The sequence below is a fragment of the Ambystoma mexicanum genome, chromosome 9, assembly GCF_040938575.1.
Source record: "Ambystoma mexicanum isolate Mex_15411 chromosome 9, UKY_AmexF1_1, whole genome shotgun sequence".
In the NCBI taxonomy this organism is placed as follows: domain Eukaryota; kingdom Metazoa; phylum Chordata; class Amphibia; order Caudata; family Ambystomatidae; genus Ambystoma; species Ambystoma mexicanum.
Genome location: NC_090931.1, coordinates 305,548,870 through 305,570,680, shown reverse-complemented (window position 1 = coordinate 305,570,680; position 21,811 = coordinate 305,548,870). Strand labels below are relative to the sequence as shown.

Genomic DNA, 21,811 nt, shown 5'->3' with positions numbered 1-21,811 from the left:
GTTACAAATATAAAGTGGGCGACAAGTGGTCTGTCGTGGAGTCGTGGGACAGTCTGCTTACCACTTTCATTGCTGAGGAGACAGAGACAGAGACTCTGACTCAGAGTCCAGCAGAGACTACTTTAGAGCATTTACAGCACGGAGAGTGGGCGACAAGTGGTCTGTCGTGGTCCGTCGGGAGCCGGAGGACGGAGGTGCCCCTTAAATTACATCTGTAGGTCATTGTGCCAGTCCGCCACCCACGTTACACACCTGTTTATGGTAAGTGGTGTGAGTGAAACTTGAACGTTTGTATCCTTGAATACCCACACGTCTGGAAACGTGCTGACCACCCCACTTGTAATTGCCTGCGCATCCTCTACTACTGACAAAATAATCACTGACCCAAAGACAATGGTGAATAAAAACACCAGAGCTGTGTCTTCCAGCGAGGTGGCTGAGGAAGAAGACTGGCGTTGTTTAAGAAGCTCACGTCTAAGGCTTGATGGAGGTAAATATCAAGTTAATCCTCCAAGTGAAAAGGGAATGTGCTTGCAGCAAGCCCACAGGGTCCCCAAGCAAGCAATAAATCTGCACAACAACAAAACCTCCCGTGCGGTTCGCAAAAGCCTCCAGGCTCAATAGTCATCACAGCTGTCAACACAAATCCTCCCCACTTACCTGGAAGTCCTGGGGATTGGGAGAGACTGGACGCAAGCAGCTCGCCTGCACGGCCGCACCACCGCACCACCAAGCCCCCAGCGCGGAGTTCACATCGCCGCGGCCCGGCACCTTGGCTTCCACCGCACTGACGCCTTCTGGAGGGAGGGAGGGCAGAGCGAGTTGATGCAGCAGACGCCGAGCTGGCCGGCCCGCGGGAATCGCTCCGCTGGACTGGGCGGAAGTTCAGCGCGGGCCTCCCATTACCCCTGCCGACCTGCTTGTGCTCAAAGCCCAGTGCGGGTAAGGAGGCGCAGGCGGGGGATGGATGTGCTCATGTATGCGTCGACGCGTCCGAGGTCTAGTGTGCCAACAGCAGTGAAAGAGAGGGCGGAGTTCTGCATTGTGACAACTTTATCCGCCCAAATACATGCCATACCAAACAGCGCGTCACAGCTGAACAATGTTACAACATCAGACCTGTCACACAGAGCCTCCTTGTACAGAGACAACTCAAATTCAGAACACAAAAAAGAGATCCAGAGAGGGCAATGGCCAGCATTTTAAACACAAGAAAATTAATTTAAAAAGACTTGGCCTTTGTCCAGAGCGAAAAACTCTGCAATTGCAAAATAAAAAAGACAGAGCTACTAACCTCATTAGCTCCGTTACTGCAACAAAACCAACCACATTGTGAATACTCGCTGATTTTTTTCAAGGCTCAGCTGTCAACAAAAAAAAATAAAGACTACGGAAAACTCTGATGCTGAAAAGCGCGCCGCCGTAAAGGATAATTTCCCTTGCCCCAAATATTGCAGAATTGACTGACAAAAGGCCAACTCGGGAACCTTTGACCCCGCACATATCCTTAATTACACCATGTGCTACCTCGCTAGAAGCACGGCCAGAGGTAACCATTACTCACTGTCACAACATCGAAATGGAGCAAGAAAGTCACCCAGTTATATCGGACAGAATCAGGCACAAGATTTGACAGTTGATAAAGCCAACAGCGACACTGCTTGGAATATGGAAAGTTCAAATGACACGTGCCTCGCACCTAAAGAAGCCATAACTGGTCTTGAAACAGCTATGGAACACACCTGGCTAGTGATTGAAAATGTAGATTTAGCGTTTCAACAACTTGGCAGTGCTGTGCAACCACACGACAAGCAACAGAAAACAGGACCTTCCCCTGCTGAAGATAATCCTAGTGGGCAGGCATCCCTAACATCACTGCTGGAAAACAAACTGCCTGCAGAGAAAGTTGCTCCTAGCATAAACTCTGCTGTCGGAAGACCACGTTTGGTTGAAGCAACACAACAGGCCAGGGCTTTCGACAAAAGGAGAAACTCGCTAGAGTTCCCAGGGCACAGTTCAGCCCACAAAACGCACAGTTCTGCCAATCAGCTTCACACACCAAGACTAAGATCAAACGATCAGCCATACCGGGAAAGGTCTACTCCTCGCAGCCTGCTCTTCCTATTCCTGAAACGCCAACAAGAAAACCAGACTTGAGTGTAATGTCTGCTATCACAATAGCCCTTGCCCCATTCTGTAAACTTTACCAGGCAATCAATGACACTACAAAGGATCAACAAACCATGTTAGCGATTATCCTGACTAAAGTAACTTACCTGGAGGGCTACATAACAGCAAAAGAAGAGCATAATGCCCACAACAACAGACTGGACAACTTGGCGACAAAGCCAACAGAACAAAGAGGAACAAAAATGTCAACTAAAGTTGCACATGACCATAAGTCGTTCACAACAACAGTTACCAAAGACTCAGGATCTCAAACGACCTCTATTATTGACTTAACCACAGACAACAAAACGAAACTTACTCCAAGACAGTATTCGCCTGGACCAGGAACCAAATCTAAAATAGCCACGACATTGGCCACGTCCGATACTCCTACGGTGGTATTAGTTGTAGATAAAAAAAAAAAACACAAATTCCAAGACGGGCATCGAGCCGACAGAGCCGGCATATTCCATTTTTGGAAAAGCAAACCCTAAGATTACGGAAGCCCCGGCTCGTTCTAGCAGCACAACGCATGATGATGTGGACCAGCTAAAACCTACATCTAACACGTCTGTACAAGTGCAGACACCTAGCACTTCATCCAGCAGCGCGGCTCCATACCCCACGTGCAGCAAGGGTGTCCATCTGAACATAAAGCAGGTGGAACCCGATTCACCTAAATCAGTAACAGATTCCTTAAAAGATGATATTCTAATGAACGTCAGCGTCTACTCAGACGATTCATCGCAAGTTACAACACCCGCCGTTAGCTTAAAAGACCAGATGCAAAGACAACTCGCTGACAGCAAAAATCATCAATTTCAAAAGAAAAAAAGAACAGCGTATCTTGAACGTGACTTTGAAACCCTGGAAGAAAGACGTAATCGATTATCCAACGCAATACTCCAAGGTAACAACAATAAGCCCCAATCGTACTCTTCCGAACAATCATGTGAAACGGAAGCAAAACGTTGTGTGTCTCAAAATAAAAGACAATCGCCTACGAAAAAGAACACAAAACCAGATGAAGCTCGAAAAAGTGATCCAAATGCACAAATAAGGCCCAGAGACAAACCGGAAAGAGCTAACAAGAAAGTACATTGTTGATCAAGAACAGAGGTTCATGAAAGATCTCATGGTAAACGCACAGATGCAAAGTGGTTACTCAAAATGGAACAAAGATCTAGTAACAAGGACAACCTCATTAGAAGAGCAGTCATGTTGATCTTTCACCAGATCACTAAACTGAAAGATATAAAAACAGAAGAGCTGTTCATCGTTGAACCTTGGCATAACAAGTACAAAGCAGTGACTCTTTTGTACATTGGTTCTTCAACAATTTACAAACTGATTTACAAAAACAAGCACAAAATGTATGGCCTCGGCTTCAATTTAGAAGACATAACGCATCATGAAGACCACACGCCAAGAGAGATCAACAGGACAACTGTAGACAAGGGCAACTACAAGGTGCATACGGACGACCACGATAAAAAGAATCGGTGCAATTCACCACAAGGGCATGATAAACGGTATACAGCAATCAAGTCTCAAAATAACGCAGAAGCCACCTCATCAAGACTTGAAGTGCAAAAAAGCAAAGACAAAGTCATGAAGATGGAAGATCGGAAACGGACGTGTCACTCCCATAACAACCAAAGTGATAGAGAACAGAGTGCAACAAGAAAATTCAGTGCAACATCAAGGACCTTCTCGCAAACAGTGCAAAACAGTCCCACACAACAGGTGGATCGACCTTGCAGGCAACAACTAAGGAATATGGGCCTGGTTACCGAAAGCTCTCATTGCATAGGAAGAAATAGCAATCCATCCACAGAGAGCATACGTTAACATCAACACTACAGGAAGATGACCCTTATAGCAAAGTAAAACTATGCTCGTGGAACACAAGAGGCCATTCGCATTTAACCGCCCCGGGAGATGTCAACCTTGGAGAAGACAACATAATTTGTCTCCAGGAGACCTGGTTAATCAATCCCCCAACTATAGAGGGATACCAAATTGCCATAGCCCCAGCAGCCAAAGGCCATCTAGGATGGCCGATGTCAGGGCTCATGTTTGCTTGCCGCACCGGACGTGGACTCCATTGGGACTACCTTGATCGCAAATCTCTCAATCTTGGCAGTAAGTGTCACGTGGAAACACAAAAAAACGAAAGAGCCAAGAAACACAGTAGTTATTGCCAACACATATTGGAATCCAGCCGCAATCAGTGAAGATGTATCACAATCTGCGAACATGTAATTGATGAAGCAATGATCAAGCTGTCGGTGACCTCTCTAATGAAATGTGGCGATTTAAATGCGATATGCACTCAGACGAGAACTCGAGCAAAAAAAACAGCTCTCAGCGGCCGAACAGCGAGGTAGAGCATGGCGTGATTTAATTCATTTGCGTGAACTGCATAATCTCGACCTCGCCTTCCCACAGCCAAATAGAATGCCCACTTGGGCACGAGCGGACTCGGCTGAAACAATCGATTAATTTTTGTCTCTAAACCGCTGCTATGCGCCACCAGCTCTTTCGATGTGCGAGGCACAATTGCAAGTGACCATAATCTCCTGGAGACCTGTTGGCAAATCCCAAGTGCAAAGATTCCTCAATCAGGAATGGACATTGAGAACAATGCTCAAGGAACACGGCTCAAATTAAGTGCCGCAGCGATCAAAGAATTAACACACAGATATAAAGGAGACGTCCTGAGGTTAAAACCTAAAGCAGTTGACTACCAACCACTGCTAGTGGCATACACACGCCCCAAAACAACTTTGAATACCACAGGTGTCATCAAAAAGCATAATTGCAACAAAGATTTGGTCGCGAGAAGACGCGAGTACAGAAGAGCCATAAGGACCATTAAAAAACATCAACCAATTGTAGAGGGCAACGCCACACTCAAAAGTTTTTAAATCAGAATACAGAGCCTGGGTTCGAGCTTTTTGAAGCAAACTGTACCAGTTGGACGCAGAAAGGATCACCAAAGCTTTAATCACGCACAACTCCAGAGATTTCTGGTCCTTAATGAGTGCAATGGAAGCCCCATTAGAAAACTCAATAACAAATATCACTCAGTTCACCTGGGAAAAATATTTCACTGAAGTGTTCAAATCCGTCACACCAGAAAATATAGAGGAGGTCCAGTACAACAACACAAAATGGATTAATATCGAAGACCAAGAAAACATCCTGGAGGTCATTAAAAAAATTAAAAAATTCCCGAGCACCAGGACCGGACGGGATTACCAACTTTGAACTCAAAACGCACCCGGAAGAATTGGTAGCCTTGATCAGTGAAATATTCAGACGCTGTGCAGACTCGAGATCAGTGCCTAAATCCTGGACCACAGCAATAATTCCCATCTACAAAAAGGGAGACATAAAGGACCCTCTAAATTTCAGGCCGATCGCGCTGCTTGATTCTATAGGAAAAGTCTATGGATCCTTACTTTTAAGGAAATTTCAAACCTGGGCTGCTTCCGCCAATTGCAATGACCATCTGCAATCTGGCTTTTAAAAAAATGCTGGGATGGCAGGCAACATCCTAATATTCAGCATACTGAAAAGTAAAGCCCTACAACTTGGGCACCGTCTCTTCGTTGTGTTCGTTGATTTCACCCAAGCCTTCGATCGCATCGAGACACCACCTTTGGACGAAATTAAGAGACTGGAACTGCCCAGAAGACATACTGGACCCCATTCAAGCTTTGCACCATAACACCTCGATGAGGGTGCGTCTAAGCCGTGAAGGAGACCAATCTGATGAAATCCTGATCTCACGAGGAGTCAAGCAGGGCTGCCCCTTGGCCTCAGCCCTCTTCTTAGCCTATATAGGCGATCTCAAAGAAAGCACAACCACCACGCGTGCCTTCCCGCCTAAAATTGGAAACCCTGTGATCGAACGACTCGTTTACGCTGACAATCTCACGCTTTTCGATCAGACTCCAGTAGGTCTGCAACGGCAACTTAATGGTCTCCAACAGTACGCAATTGAACATTTTCTAGAAATCAACAGAGGTAAAGCCAAGGCCTTGATTTTGCAGGAAAAGGAAAAGAAAATTGAAAATCTAAAATGGTTCCTTGGAGATGCAAAAAATCGAAACTGTTCAGAATTTCAAGTACCTGGGGGTACACCTTGATAGTACGAAGAGTGAAAGCACTATGCAAATAGCACTGTTCAAAAAGATCAAAACACTAGCTGCTCAGGCCAAGTCGATTGATCGCAAATTTGGGAAATTCTCGATACAACCGATAATCAATTTCTATAAAATGAAAGTGGTGCCTGTTGTAACATACGGCACCGAGGCCATGCCGACCATCCCAAAGAACATCTGGCCCAAATTAGAAGCCTTATTCTGGAAATCGGTGCTTAAGCTCCCGAATTCCACCTCGGGAGTGGCAATAAGACGTGAGCTAAGCCTCCAGTCCATGGAATTCACGGTGAATTGTAACTCACTAATGCTCTACAGGAAATGCAAAATGGTCGACGCAGTGTAATTTTCAAAATGATCAGGCATGAGATGGATGCAGGGAAATCAGAGATGTTAGTAAACTGGCAAAAGGAAAACACCTTGCTTTTGGATCACATCGCCTCGGATATAGAAGAGCTCATCATCAATCCATGCAGAATCCTGCGTAAAATCAAGGAAGCAGATTGGGCAAAGACGACCAAATCTGCCACAAAACAAACTCACCGCTCATCTGCCTGTCAACACAAAAAAACTGAACGAGCTGCAAAACTATATACAGAAATTTCCAAATAAACGAGCACGCAACCTGTTACTAAGAGCACGCCTAAACCTTTTACCATCGAATGAAATCCTGTACATTAGAGGTTTATCTCCAGCACCCAACTGTCGTTTCTGTCAAAACACCTTGCCTACACCACAAGAAACAATTTGTCACCTCCTAATGGTATGTGAAAAGACACGCACAATAAGACAACGGTACATCCCCCCCCATGCAGCAAGAGCTGATTCACTAATGGAAGAAGAAACGTGGTGGTGTAGGCTTATAGGTGGCGACAGAACCACTTGGCAAATAGCCACAGTAAAGATACTGGAATACATTGCGACAAATTTACTAAAGTGAAGCAGTGCTCCGACGTACATGCTGTTGCTTAACCACAACAGTCAACAAGCCCAACCGACATGAACAAACTTAAGCTAGCCTTCTCTTTTGGACAAGTCTCGAGACATTTGAAGAGACCTTTACATTTATATTGTAAAAATCTTATTTTTGATTAAACAATAATAAAAAAAAGTAAGTAAAGTCAATGTCACTTTACTGCTCTCGGAAACAGTAGTTTATCCCAGACAAGGTATTTAAACATTTAGGAAATATGAAAGACATCCCTGTGCCACTGCACTGAAAGTGCTTTGTGATGCAATGTAAAATATGTTGCCTCTGGAGTTTGTCAGGCTCCATACCCAAAAGAGAGAGAGAGCTCAGATCCCATTAAAATAAGGGAGTGGGGGGGGGGGGAGGTGTAAGGGTCTCACACTCCGGGTTAAAAAAATCAAGTCCTCAAAATCCAGCAAAGTTGCTGGGGGTCACTAAGGTGGAGGGAATTACACATTTCTGAGAATTCTCCCTAACACTCCTGTTAACCTATTTCTTTCGAAGTACAAAAAGTGACATATAAATGCCAATACTGTCCTAGTAATTGAAGTCACCTTAATGTGTAGGAAGTTTGTATGAAGCATCTCGAATATCTACTTGCTTATATTGATTCTGAGAAAGTGTTAAGTGTATTTTTATTGTTGCAAGAAGGCTTATTTAAAACTGATTGTAAAAAAAATATTTATTTTACTAGAAAACCTTGAGTAAGTGTTATTTGTATACTTGTATTTGTGGATTTGAATGCTACATTTACCCCTCTTGAGATGGGCGTGGCTGCTCAGTCACTCTGCCAACTTTTGTAGTACAGACCTATACCAATAGTTTGGTTAGCTAATACCAAGAGGACAAGACTGGTGTAGTCTCCCACAGGGTTACTACATACAATCTTGCCTAACACCCGCTGAAGACAAAACTTCCACTGAGGTTGTTCCCACCTAGAATCCCTGCGAAGCCACAAATGATAAGCAAGTGAGAAATGGCGCAAAAAGGAGGAGCCCACCATTCTAGCAGAATCGTGGCCCAAGGCTGATTTAAGAGCCTGCGAGTAATAAGACTCAAAAGCCACAAAGGTAAAACCACTGCCACCAGCCATTCAAGAAAACTTGTAATGGTGACAATGTTACCAGTAAGTAAGAAAGGGACACATTGTATCCCCCTACCACTCCACATAAGGTGGGGTGTGCTGGCTCACTATATACAATGTAAAGGGGATGAAAATCCCTCTTTAGCCCTTGGGAAAAGTAGTTCACCCAAGTACATTAGAGAAATTCACAGGGAAGCTGAAAGGGGCACCCCAGCCTAAGCCCAAAAGTTATAGGAAACTATAACTACAATCGTACACTATGAACACCCTACCACTCACCATTAGAAATCTACCTTCATTTAACCTATTCAAACACAAAGCCAAGCTCTGGCTAGCTACCTCAAAATAACCATCTTCTGGATTATGTATAACTTGACTCCCTACGTGCCTGCTGGGATACTGTATAGCTCCCGCACATTACTTCTCTCGTTGATGCATATATTTGTAACGCTAATTGTAACTTTGCCACAATTGTTTTTTCCACTGTGATTATATGTCATTGCTATGTAATGTACTGTTAAGATATGCGCCCGGTTGCCCTCGGGCCTGGCTGCGCTATATAAATAAAGCAAATACAAATGGAGAGACATAAAAAGCTAACCCATAAAAAGAGCAAAAGACCAGGAGAGGGTAAAAGGATTCCCACTTGCCCAGGGACAAGAAGAAATACTCCCCAAGTCCAAGGAAGGTGTTCTAGGGTTGACCCAGGCCGGGAGGATTTATCACACACATGAAAATCTTGCTGTTAGGGAGAATTCTCAGAAATGTGTTAATTCCCTTCTCCCTTAGACCCCAAGCTCTTTTGCTGGACTTTAGGACTTTTACTCTCATATGTGATTTTAATGCGATTTATCCTCTGTTTGTTTTGACTTTAAAGTTTGACAAACTCAATAGGCATCATCTTTACATTGTCACACATCACCTTCAGTGCAGTGGTACAGGGAAGTCTCTTAGATTTCCCAAAGGTTTAAATACCTTCTCTTGGTAAAACGACCGTTTCCAAGAGCAGTAAAGTGAAATTGACTTTAGTTACAATTTAACTTTCTAGACCAGCACACACCATCTTACCATAGGGTGCTGGAGGGGTCACTTAGTATAGTATCTTCTTTGTCTAGTTTCTCATGTAACACTTTTGTTACCCTTTCTACAATTCATGGCTGGTGGCAGTGGTTTACATTTTACTACCATTGTGGGTTTGTACCGTGGCCTGCGTTCGCAGCCACAGTAAGGCGCCCATGGGTGCCCATTTCGTCAAAATGGCACTTCTCGGGAAGGTTCTTCTAGAGATGTACTCTGTGCGCCAAACCAGGTTTGGTTCTTTTATTCGTTTTGTCTTTGGCGGGATTCACAAGTGAAGCTTGCCTGTGGCCCCTGTATGTCTGGCAGGGGCAGGAAATGAGGGAGGTGCCAGACTCCCTGTGCTTAATCCCCTTGGTTACAGGAATGCACCCAAAGGTGATTGGCCGGCTGGCTGTCCGGCCAGGACAGCCACCCTGATGTGCGATTGACAACTAGGCTGAAATGAATGGGAGCAACCTGCATAAAAGGCTAGGCTTTTTGGCTTTGAAGGCAGAGTCGACCACTGGTCGAAGGAATCCGAAGAATAACTTGGAAAAGATGCCTGCTGCAACTCCTGGACCGTTGGTTTGCCCAGTGAAGCCCTGCTGCTGTGCTGAAGCTCCAAATTCACCTCGACTAGAGCAGCCCTGCAAGGACAACTTATCCCTTTTGAGTTGGTTGGACCAATGAACTCCAAAGTAAGCACATCTGGACATCCCCTCGCTGCTGGTTGTATTTCCGCTGCTGGAACCGAAGTGCCAGGGAGAGGAACACCAGATTGTGTGCGTTGCTTTTAAGTCGGACCCGAGCGCCCCGGAAGATCCTCCGGACTTCCCTGATGCAGGACTGACCAAGCCTGAGCCACCTCAAGAGTGCTGGACCCCAGATGCGAGGGAAGTGTGAAGTGGTAGCCGAGAACCGCAGTGTTGCTATTTGCAGTCAGATGCGAGGAGCTTAAACACTGAGACCGCTGAATTGAAGTTTACCCATTGCTGCTGCTGACCTTCCCATTGCAGAGCAGGAGTCTCCAGACATCCATCCTCTTGTTCCCGTGACTAAGGCTCAGGAACAGGATCTGCAGAGCTGTACAGGAACAGAAGCCAGCTGGAACTATTTATTCTAAGCAGAGGTACTGTAAAGTCTAAGAAAGTACCTCTTGTTGTGTAGCCTTACTTGCTCTCAGTTGAGACCTGTCTTGGTTACCTTGCAGAGTTGCTAAAGCTTTGCCCCCCACAAGCCTCCCAGCTTGTGGCCCTTCGTGTTGTACTTCTTAAAACATTGTGCAAAACTTTTAACCTACCTGCAAAGCAGATCTTCAGCTTCCCTTGACAGTGTGCAATTAACATTTGCTGTCCTGGCTCCCTGAGAAACTCGTTTACCTCTAACGTTGTGCTTTGGCCTTTCCTTGGAAGGTTCTTAAAATTACTTGCCTGTTTATGAATTATTTAACCTTTTGTTTTATTCCTCTATTCTATCTTTTGCCCCAAACTCAGTATTGCTCTAAATGTAACAATAATAAATCAATGTCCAGTGTCCTAGCTATTTGTAGGAAGGACGTGTCAGTTTGCCATCCCCAATGGGCATCATCTTATTTAGAGCAACTGAGTGTTTTGAAGTATATTTAAGGGTTACATGTTTTGCTCCCTTTCTGATGAAGGCTTATATAACTGACTGAAATAAATTAATAATTGTTTTATCAAGAAACCTGGAGTATAAGTGTTTATTTGGGTAACTGTATTGTGAAATTCTGTCTCACCTTACTGCTCACATTGACCCTCTTGAGATGAGCCTGGTTGCTCAGCCACACTACCAACCTGTGTAGTTCAGACTTATACCAAAGGTTGGGTCCCTTTTGCCAGGAGGTCAAGGTTATTGTAGTGCACCCAAAGGATACTGCATACAATCTTGCCCAACACTTACCTAACTTGCAGTATGCAACTCTTGGACAGGTTTTAACTCTAAAACTGTTTTAGATCTGTATGAACCAGATTGGGGATAACAAACCCCAATGATACACTTTAAGAAGAACTTGGTTATTCAAGTTGGGTAAGCTTTTACACTCAGTTAATAATAAAACTGTATAAACCTAATTACTTTTACGAAGAGTAGAACACTGTTAAAAGTGCAAATTATATCATTTTTAAAGGAGAAACCTGCAACTTCATGGTAAGTAATAACTTGTGTAACACTAACGTATTCAATTGCAGAGATAGGTACAACCATAAGGAATTAAAGAATTTACAAATAAGTACTTTTACACTTATTTCAAGATGGACACCTCCCCTTCTAAAGTCCGTCCCTAGTCAATAGCATGGGTTTTCTCAGAGGCAGAAGATGGGACCTAGTGGTGTGGAAGCCAGCTGTAGGCAGTTTAGGATAGGTTCAGTTGCAGGAAAGTCTGTGTTCCAGAGGCTGGCTCGTCACACAAGTAAGTGTTAGTTCAAAGAGTTCAGGGGATTGGGGGCCCTCACCTGCCTCTTCCCCACTTTTGGGAGGTCCCCATACCCCCTTCACATCCAGTTCCTAGAGTTATCCTGGTCCTTATGAGAGAAGTCTTTCCCTGTGCTTTCCCAGTTTAGACACCATACTAGTACAAAACCCAGCCAGAGGTCTTGTTGGACCGCAGGCAATACCTATTCTATAAATGAATGTTCCAGCCAACATAGTTCCAAAAGATCCAGAATTGTACAATATTGGATATTGCCACTGAAGGCAGCCGGTTGGATGGCAGGCTTCCTAGACCATGTTTTTCTCTTGGTTTTCACATTTAGTCTCTTCTCAGACCTGGTTTCACTTGTGATTCTCTGGGGGGCATCTAAGACTTGGTTCTTAAGTTCTTTTTCCAGACCATGGGTTATTTTCCACAATTACATACACAGCCACAGTCTTCCTCCTCCTTTGTTTCTGAAAACATCTATGTGTTCTCTTCAGTTTTTTTTTTATAGATTCCTTTCAGTATTTTACCACCTTGGATGGTAGCCATATCCCAAAGAATATGCATTTATAAAAACCTTTTTGTGGAGGTCTACGCTTACAGGCAAGTAACTGATTTTCATTTGTCATCTATCAATATTTGTTTACATTTGTCATGTTGGATTTGATTTATTGAAATGGCTAGTGTGCTTGGTTAGGTTTGGTTTACTTCTCGCCCTACTCTGTTTTGAGTGCTCTATTTTTCCTACTAGATGGCATTAACGTGCACCAATGTTCTTCTAGGACGCCCTGGACTTGTTGGACAGCAGCTGCAAATCCTGTGGCAGCACGGACGACAGTCATATAGCTGTAGAAGTTATTGTTCCCAATGAAAGCACTTCATGCACTTGTCCAAGTAGTACAAGTCTTTTAGGGTCGCCGAAAATAAAGAAAGGTATGGATGATTTTTGGTTCTTTGTATATTTTTTGGAATAACTGGTTTTAGGGTCTGATCTTAACGATTTGGATGTTGCAATTATGAAATACTGCTGTTAATAGGAAAAGTTGTTTTTTATGCAATTGAAGTATTTTTTTTAAGGACTTGAGTGTTCACGGTAAGAGTGAGTAAGTTGATTGTGCTGAACTAAGGAGCAGCTGGTTTTTTAGCCATGCAAACATTACTATACAACACAACTCTGGAATCTAGTGACTTTAACTGCACATGAATGGGATGGATTTGGCAGAGCAGGACATTATTCTTCGCAATACAGAATCCAACAAGCTTTCACAGACTTGCTGTGTGGTAGTTGAGCTGTCAAGGGCCGCTCTTGAGAAGAAAGAAGGTTCGAGAGAATTCTGATCCAGATAACATTCAATAAGGGATTGTTCACATAAGGGGTAATTAAAAAAGAAAAGGGCTTTCTTTTGCGATCAAGTAATATTTTGTTCACTTTTTAAGTAATTGTCACTCTACCAGTTAGTGACTCATTGCATAGCCAATTTCAACTTGGCTATTCAGTACTGTCTTTACATAAGGACTGCAGTAGCCACTCAGCCAGCGATTAGTCTCTCAAAGGAGTTGAACAGGCGAGATGTACCAACTTCTGTTTGGCTGATTGGGAGACAGCCCTGAGACTGACACCCCTGTTGGCTAAGATTTTCATAGCAATGATAATTCTTCCTGACTGGTGTTAACCCCAGAAGTTTTTGCTTTTCTGGTGGATTCTTTTTCCATATAACTCGGTGAGGGGGAACCTTTTTCCACCCTCACAGAATTTTTTACTCTTTATATGGGTGCCGTTTTTAAGATTCCATAGTGTATTTTAATGTCATAATCGGACTACTTTTGGCACATACTACCTATTCTTGCCTTTGGGGCTCCCCTTTTAACTTTCTCTGGCTAACAATGTGAGACCTACACTTCTCAAGGGTAGAAAGCATCTGGATCCCTTTTACGTTTTATTAGGTGTGAGTTCCTCTCCCTCGGAAGCTGTGGAGTATGTTTGTTTTTCGAAACTCGAAAATGGGCGTCGACATAGGGCGTGCCAGTAATACTATCCCTAGTGTGACGTCCACTGTACCCATGATCCCTCACGCGTGTAGGACCCTCAGATTGTTTTTTTCCGCCATACTTGACAGAAGCATTGTTGCGGAGTTCCCTGGCTTTCAGCCATTTATTCATAATTTATCTAAAATACCCATTCTTACAATCCCACGTCGAGAGAACGAAGATCGACGCCAGTCCGAAGAACGAACAACCGTCGAGACTGCACGACGGACTTTGGGCCTCGGAAGGCCTCTGCCCTGCAAGTAGGGAGAGTGGGGGGTTATGACCGGCTCTTGGTCATAGGGTTCACTCCAAGGGACACTCGGGATACACAGGCCAGGTACGCATTGTGGTTACTTTATTAGCTTCTTAGGTTACAGGATCAGATGTCAACAAGTCATTAGGAGATAAAGAGGAAAGGGACAGGAGCCCACTGGCTCCCACCACCCAGGCTCACATAATCTAACTGCCTGGGTTAGAACCCATTCAACCCCAAACATTCTAATCTCACACTCCAGACTCACAGCCTACATTCTGATGGTGACATCAATCCTGGCTCAGCACACATGCAAGTATAAGAGCCAACCCTAACAGGGGTGGACCTAATCGCACTTGCTTTATTTCCTACATACACTCGCCCGCTGCCATTAGGTGACATATGGAGAGTACTCCGTTTAAATTTTGCCCCAAGTGCAACCGCAAGATCCCTTGGGTTGACAAACATACCACCTGTAATCTGTTTGTCAAGGGACCACCCCAAGGCTAACTGCAGAGCGTGTAAGCTCTTTAAGGCTAAAACACTAAAGGACTGCTCCACTAAACGTTGGGCCCATCACGCCAGGCAGCTGGAGGCCATGGAAGCAGTGGGATCCTTCAGTGATGGCAGCAACGCCACCGTTTCGGACGGCCAGGGAACAGGGGCGTCGAAAGACACCCAAGCGCTAGTCCCTGACCTCAGAGGATTGTCCGGCAGGGCAGTTATGGGGTACACACCCAGCGACACAAGCGCTAACCAATCTAATTCTACACTTAAACACACTAACCCCAGCCGAGATTCGACACGTGTGTCGAGTGCTCGGAAGAAGGAGGCAAATAGAGAGCGTTCCAGAGTCAGTGTCCCCTGGGCGTTCCAGATCGATCGCCTCACGAGGTATGGTAGTCAGAAGACTAATCCGACCTCCACCCCCAAGCAGCTCGTTCCACGTCTGCCGCAGAGTCTCGACGTTCACTCTCTAAAGATACAGAAGCTAGCCTACACACCCCCGAATCTCGGCGTCGAAAGATTCAGAGAAGGCCAGACTATCAGGGAAACGCTCCTCTACTCATGGTAAAGGGGACAAACAACAAAAGAAGTTGTCGCACAAAACTTCTGCACCCCAAGTCCACGAGGACACAGATGGGTCTTCAGATAAAGTTAAATCTAGGACCCCTGACCTTGTCACCAAGCCTAAAGTTATCCCTCCCACTCTATAGGATATGGGAATAGGAGAGGAACCTCAGCAGGAGGTGGTCATCTCCAGTTCCAGGGAATGGAGCTCTGATGACATTGCCAGGGTGATGAGAAGAATGTCTTCTTTGGCTAATTTCTATGAATAAAACCCTGATTATTTTCTGAGCTATCAGAGTACCCCTGACAACTCTACTCCTTCAGGATCCAAAGACCCTCAGCCTCCCAGTAAAAGACCTTGTGATGAAACTCCAGCTCAGGGACTGATTTCAGACCCATTCTCTGTTCAATACTACCACCAGAATGCTGAAGACCCAGACATACAAATGCTGGACGACCAAGCGGGAGCCGACTATTACGGAGACCAGGACCAGGATGAGGAGGAGGAAGACGAGGCAGAGGCGAATAATCTAGACTCACCTGTTAACAAAGAACCACTGGCTCACCTGTGGATAATCAGCCTCTACTGAATGAGGTCTTAGTTGGAGCTGCAGAGCACTTTCACATAGACACTCAAGGGGCTCAAGAAGAGAGGGACTTTGCAGAAGAAATCATGGAGGATAAGAAACCCATCGCCCAAGCCATACCAATTCTGAAGGTCATCAACGCAGAATGACCCTTCCCTCCTCACCCCTAATCTCACTAGGACTGTCAACCCCAGAATCGAAAAATTGCTCTGGGCCGCCCAGTCGGACCCACTTTATATAAGGGGTCAACTTAAGCCCGACTCGTTGGTAGTCTCTAACACCAGGAAAAGAGCGGGGACCCCTCTATCATCTGAAGCTTCCCCAGACAAGGAGAGCAAGAGGATTTATGGGTTAGGAAGGAAAGTGGCCTCCACTTCCGCTCACCAGGCAAGAATCGCCAATACCACCACTCTGCTGGCAAATTATAATTGCCACCAGTGGGAGCAGGTAGCCGCCCTCATCGCCTCTGCACCTGAACCACTAAAGGGCCAGTTAACCCAGATTGCGTCTGAGGGTAGATCGGTGTCCGGGTGCATTCTAAAGGTGACCTTTGACGCCGCAGATGATGCAGGCCGGCTCATCGCAGAGGGCACTCATCAAGAGACACGCTTGGCTCAGTCGGGGTTTAAACCCGAGACCCAGGCTTATCTTATCGACATGCCGGTGGAACCGAATGTCTTGTTTGGCAAAGTGGTAGAGGAGGCACTCAAAACTGAATGAATGCGATGCCCTAAAGTCCCTGGGACAATTGATGAACAAACCCACAAACCAAAGAGGGAGTAATAATAATAACTTTTGTCGCTCACGCTGACAAAATTCCCAGAGGGGTTCCAATTACTCAGAGGGTCAGAGTACATCATGGGGTGGCAACCAACAAAGTACCCAAAGTTATGGTAGAGGTAACAAAAGGGGCCGCGGTAGGGGGAGAGACGGCCCAGGCAGAGGCGGTACGCCTCCCAGCAAACGGTGACGCTCAGCTCAGGGTCCCTTCCCATGCATCCCCAGTAGGGGGGGGGGGGCGCATTTCCAACTTCACCCAAGCATGGGAAGGATCACCTCGGACAGATGGGTGCTGTCCATGGGGTCTGCAGGATACTGCATCGAACTGCTGGAGCGCCCCCCGCAACCACCCTCCAAGACAAAAAAATACACTCCCTGGACCACCAAAAGATCCTCCTTGAGGAAATCGTCAATCTTCTCGCAAAGGACGCGATGGAACTTGTCCCGGGCAACTAGGTAAACAAGGGTATTTATTCAACTTACTTCCTTGTGCCAAAAAAGATTTGACAATGCGCCCAGTATTAGACTTGCGCCCTGCAAACCGGTATGTCAAGCCCCAAAAATTTTGCATGACTACACTCCAAGAAGTAATCCCCCTCCTAAAAAAAGGAAGATTACATGGCAACATTGGACATGAAAGATGCCTATTTTCATATTTCCATGTTCCCAGCGCACAGAAGATTCTTGCGCTTTAAGGTGGACAGTTGGCACTACCACTTCAAGGTGCTGCCCTTCAGTATAGCCTCGGCGCCAAGGCTATTCACCAAGGTACTGGCGGTGGTGGCGGCACACCTACGCAGGGAGGCAATCCCAGCGTACCCTTACCTGGATGACTGGCTCATCACGGGGGAGACCCCAGTAATTTGCAGTTCCAACATCCAAAGAACGATCGACCTTCAAATTGGGTTTCTCAATCAACGAGAAAGTCAAGCCTGGTGCCAAGCACCTCCAAACAGTTCCTAGGAGCTGTCCTAAACACTCAAGAGGGGTTGGCCTTACCATCAGAGGAAAGAATTCGGAATATACTACTGCAAATTCCTCTATCAGCCCGGTCGCTAGATAAGGGTGCACAAAGCGATGTTTGCTAGGCATGATGGCGTCCTGTATTTACCTGGTTCCCCACGCGCACCTGCGCATGCGACCCATGCAGGAATGGTTGGCGAAACAATGGTCTCGGGCAAGTGGTCAGTGGACGATCTAGTGATCGTTTCGCCAACACTAAGAGTCTTCACTGGTGGACAAGAGAGAACCTGTCAAAGGGGAAACCCTTTTACGACCCAGAGATGTAGACCGTAGTCACTACAGACGCGTCCCTGTCGGGGTGGGGAGCACCCCTCCTTCACCACACAGCTCAGCGTCTATGGTCTCGCACACTGGCCAAGAATCACATAAACCTGCTAGAGCTTCTGACAGTCTTCAGAGCGCTTAGAGCGTTCAAACCCCACCTGTTGAACCTGTCAGTGCAGATCTTAACAGACAGCACGACCGGTATGTTTTACATAAATAAACGGGCAGGGACTTGTTTGCCAAATCTGTCCAAGCTTGCCCAGAAAATCTGGAAATGGGCACTCAGACGGAACATTTACCTGTCATCTCAACATGTTCCAGGGGATCTCAATTCACTAGCGGACGCCTTGAGCAGAGATCCCCTCCCAGAAGGAGGTGTCTACACGAAGAAGTCATAGGAGACCTCTTCTCACAGTGGGGTTTCCCCACTATAGACCTATTCGCCACAAGCAAAAACAGACAATGCCCAGGATTCGCATCCAGGTTCCCCCAGCCAGGCTCCAAGGGGAACGCCCTGTGGATGAACTGGTCAGGGATGTTTGCCTATGCTTTTCCACCCACTCCTCTGATGAGGAAGTTGGTCAACAATATGCACAGGGAATCGATGACGCTCATCCTAGTTGCTCCCATGTGGGCAAGACAACCATGGTTCCAACACCTGCGCAGACTGGCAGTGTGCGAACCCATCAAACCCCCGTGCTGGCACAACCTACTATCCCAGTACGGAGGATAAACAGTGCATCCTCAACCCAGCTCGATGAACTTGGCAGCATGGCTCCTGAAGGCATATAGTTTGGCCATCTCAATCTACCACAGAGATGCATGGATATCCTAAGAGAATCTAGGAAACCAAACACAAGACACTGTTACTTTGATAAATGGAAAAGATACGTTATTTGGTGCCAGAATAAACAGATCAACCCAGTTGATTGTACTCCTTCCAATATCCTAATCTACATGCGCCACCTGCTAGACGCAGGGTTGGTATTTAATTCACTCAAGGTACACCTGGCGGCGCATCAGCCTACACCTCCCATAATGTGTCAAAAGTACCAGTGGTTAAAGCATTCATGGAAGGGGTTAAGAGACTCCACCCTCCAATTCTAACCCACCACCTGGATGGGACCTTAATGTGGTGCTTGCTAAACTCATGGGGCCCCCCACCCCCTTTGAACCCATGCATAAAGCTAGTCTCAAACACCTGACCTAAAAAAAACTGCCTTCTTAGTAGCCATTACATCCATAAGAAGGGTCAGTGCAGGATCCTTTCTTTACTGATCATAAGGATAAACTGGTTCTACAAACTCATCCTAGGTTCTCACCCAAGTTCATTTCTAAATTCCACGTTAACCAGTCCATTGAGCTACCGGCCTTCCAAGAACCCAAAAGCTCTGCTGAGGTGAAACTACACACTCTAGATGTGCGAAGAGCGGTCCTCTACTATGTAGACAAGACCAGACCGCTAAGAAAGGCAGACCAACTGTTCGTCTCCGTAGCTACAGGCAGAGAGGGAGATGGCGCCATCTCAAAATGGATAGTCAAATGTATCCAGCTGTTAATCCCTTTCTGAAAAGACTGCCTTTTACGCCAAGAGCCCACTCTACAAGAGGCACTGGGGCCACTCTGGCTTTCATTGCAAATGTACCCCTTGACACCATTTGCAAAGCAGCTACAAGGAGCTCTATTCACACTTTTACTCGGCACTATTGCATTGACACTCATTCCAAGACAGATACCCAAGTGGGACAAGCGGTTCTAAGACATCTGTTCGCTCATGACCCTTTTCACATCCCACCTTCTTCTAACACTGCTTGCTAATCTATGGACAGCATGTGATCTAAGCTGATTCCACAAGCCTCAGAAGGGATACATTACTCACCATAATCGTATTTCTGATGCTTGTATCTGCTTAGATTCACATGTGCCCGCCCTTCCTCCCCTCTGAGAAGGCGCATGGATGCTTGTAGTCTTATCTATCTGCTTGGATAATCTGTACTTGCGCTACCCATGCTACCTCATGTCAGAAAAAATGGAATCTGAGGGTCCTACACGCGTGAGGGATCATGGGTACAGTGGATGTCACACTAGGGAAAGTATTACGCCCATTTTCACTAGATGTTGGCCTATTCCGAGGGAGGGAGATTGGGAGATCTCGATCTTAACTTGAATAAACTGTGTGCCTTCTTAAATAAGTATTCTTAGTCTTCCTTTCCTTAGAAACTGTCTTGCCATTCTAACAGAAAATATAGGTTAACTTACCTGTGAATAGGGCTCCCCTCTTACCAAAAGTAATGCTGTTGGTTTCACTTTAGTCCTGTTAGGATAATTGTACGAGTGTTCCCAATTGGGTCTTGCTTCTCTTGACGGGCTGTTAGCATTTCCAAAATACGTCTGCCTAGGTCATAGTTACCTTTTAGTTTGCTGGTAGCTACTTATAAAAGTATATAGGTTTTACTTACCTTGCATAGCTGTGCTCCATCCAGGTTTTTGCTTCCCTTAGTCTGTGAACTGAAAAGCAACTGTAATTTAATATTATACCAAAAGGGTCTTACTAACCTGGTATAAATGTGTTATCCAAAACTTAGTTAAAGGTTGATACTATTGCTAGAATCCGTTTTTCACTAGTTCAGACACGTATATTGTCCATTTGAATTACTATGTGATTTCTTGCCGAGTGTCATGGTACAACTGCAAGGGTCTACTACCCTTGAATTACTGAAAGTAATCTAAAGGTCTGATTTAGCTAGAAATACTATTGTGTTTCTAAATAGGGTCTATGCTTTGTACTTTAAAGCATAATGTTGTGTTTTTATAACTTGTTTTTCTGAGGCTTGTGGAATCTGCTTAGATCAAATGCTATGCATAGGCTGACATCTAGTGGTAGCTACAGAGTATTGGTTTTTGTTTTCGAAACTCAAAAAGGGACGCTGATGGGGCGTGCCAGTAATACTATCGCTAGTGTGATGTCTACTTTACCCATGGTCCTTCACGCATCACGGTCCCTCTGATTGTTTATTTCCGCCATCATAGTCTGACGCATATCGCAGAGTTCCTTCTGGGTTGACGCCATTATTTAGACAAATTTAATTCTATTTTTTTTTTTTATCCTTTCGATATCGGTTTACTGAAAGATCTTTGGCACATCTGCGTCAAGGACAAGTTTCTATTGTTGATTCTTTGTCTATGGCCTCTGAAGGCCCCATCAGGCCTCAGCCATGCACAGTAGGGAGAGCGGGGGGAAGGGAGGGGGTTCATATTCTATTCTCGTTAAGAGACTGTATATTCCCCTTTACTCCCATCTATTTTGCTAGGCTGCCAACCCCATACATCATTACATCATGGAAAACGCCACTTTTAAATGTTGCCCTTCCTGTAATGGGAAGTTCCCTTGGAAAGACTTGCACCGGGTGTGCAATCTTTGTCTCCGTTAGGCAAGATTTCGAGCAGTACCCTTTGGGTGCACTAAAACAATGACCTCCCAACATTTGGTATACGTCTGTACTACACAGGTTGGTAGTGTGGCTGAGCAGCCAGGTTTATCTCGAGGGGTCAATGTGAGCACTAGGGGAGTTAAAGCGATTGGCTGGATTCACAAGTGAAGCCCGCCTCTGACTCCAGTATGTCTGGCAGGGGCAGGAAGTGAAGGAGGTGCCTGAAACTCCCTGTGCATAAATTCCCCTTGGTTACAGGAATGCACCCAAAGGTGATTGGCCGGCTGTCCGGCAAGAACGGCCACCCTACTGTGCGATTGACAGCTAGGCTGGAATGAATGGGAGAAGCCTGCATAAAAGGCAAGGCTTTTTGGCTTGGAAGGCACTCGACTACTGGACGAAGGAATCCAAAGAAGAACTTGGTAGAAACGCCTGCTGCACCACCTGGACCGTTGCTTTGCCCGGTGAAGCCCTGCTGCTGTGCTGAAA

General features: G+C 45.6%; 1 protein-coding gene across 4 annotated transcripts in view; it reads left to right on the top strand.

The window, feature by feature from the left end:
- The window catches only part of GGNBP2 (gametogenetin binding protein 2), a 347,388-nt gene that overhangs the window by 226,048 nt on the left and 99,529 nt on the right, over positions 1-21,811 (top strand). For all 4 annotated transcript variants that reach the window (XM_069614701.1, XM_069614703.1, XM_069614699.1 and 1 more), the window contains one exon: positions 12,668-12,818. In XM_069614701.1, the coding sequence (XP_069470802.1) occupies positions 12,668-12,818 (151 nt within the window). The remainder of the gene's footprint in view (positions 1-12,667; positions 12,819-21,811) is intronic.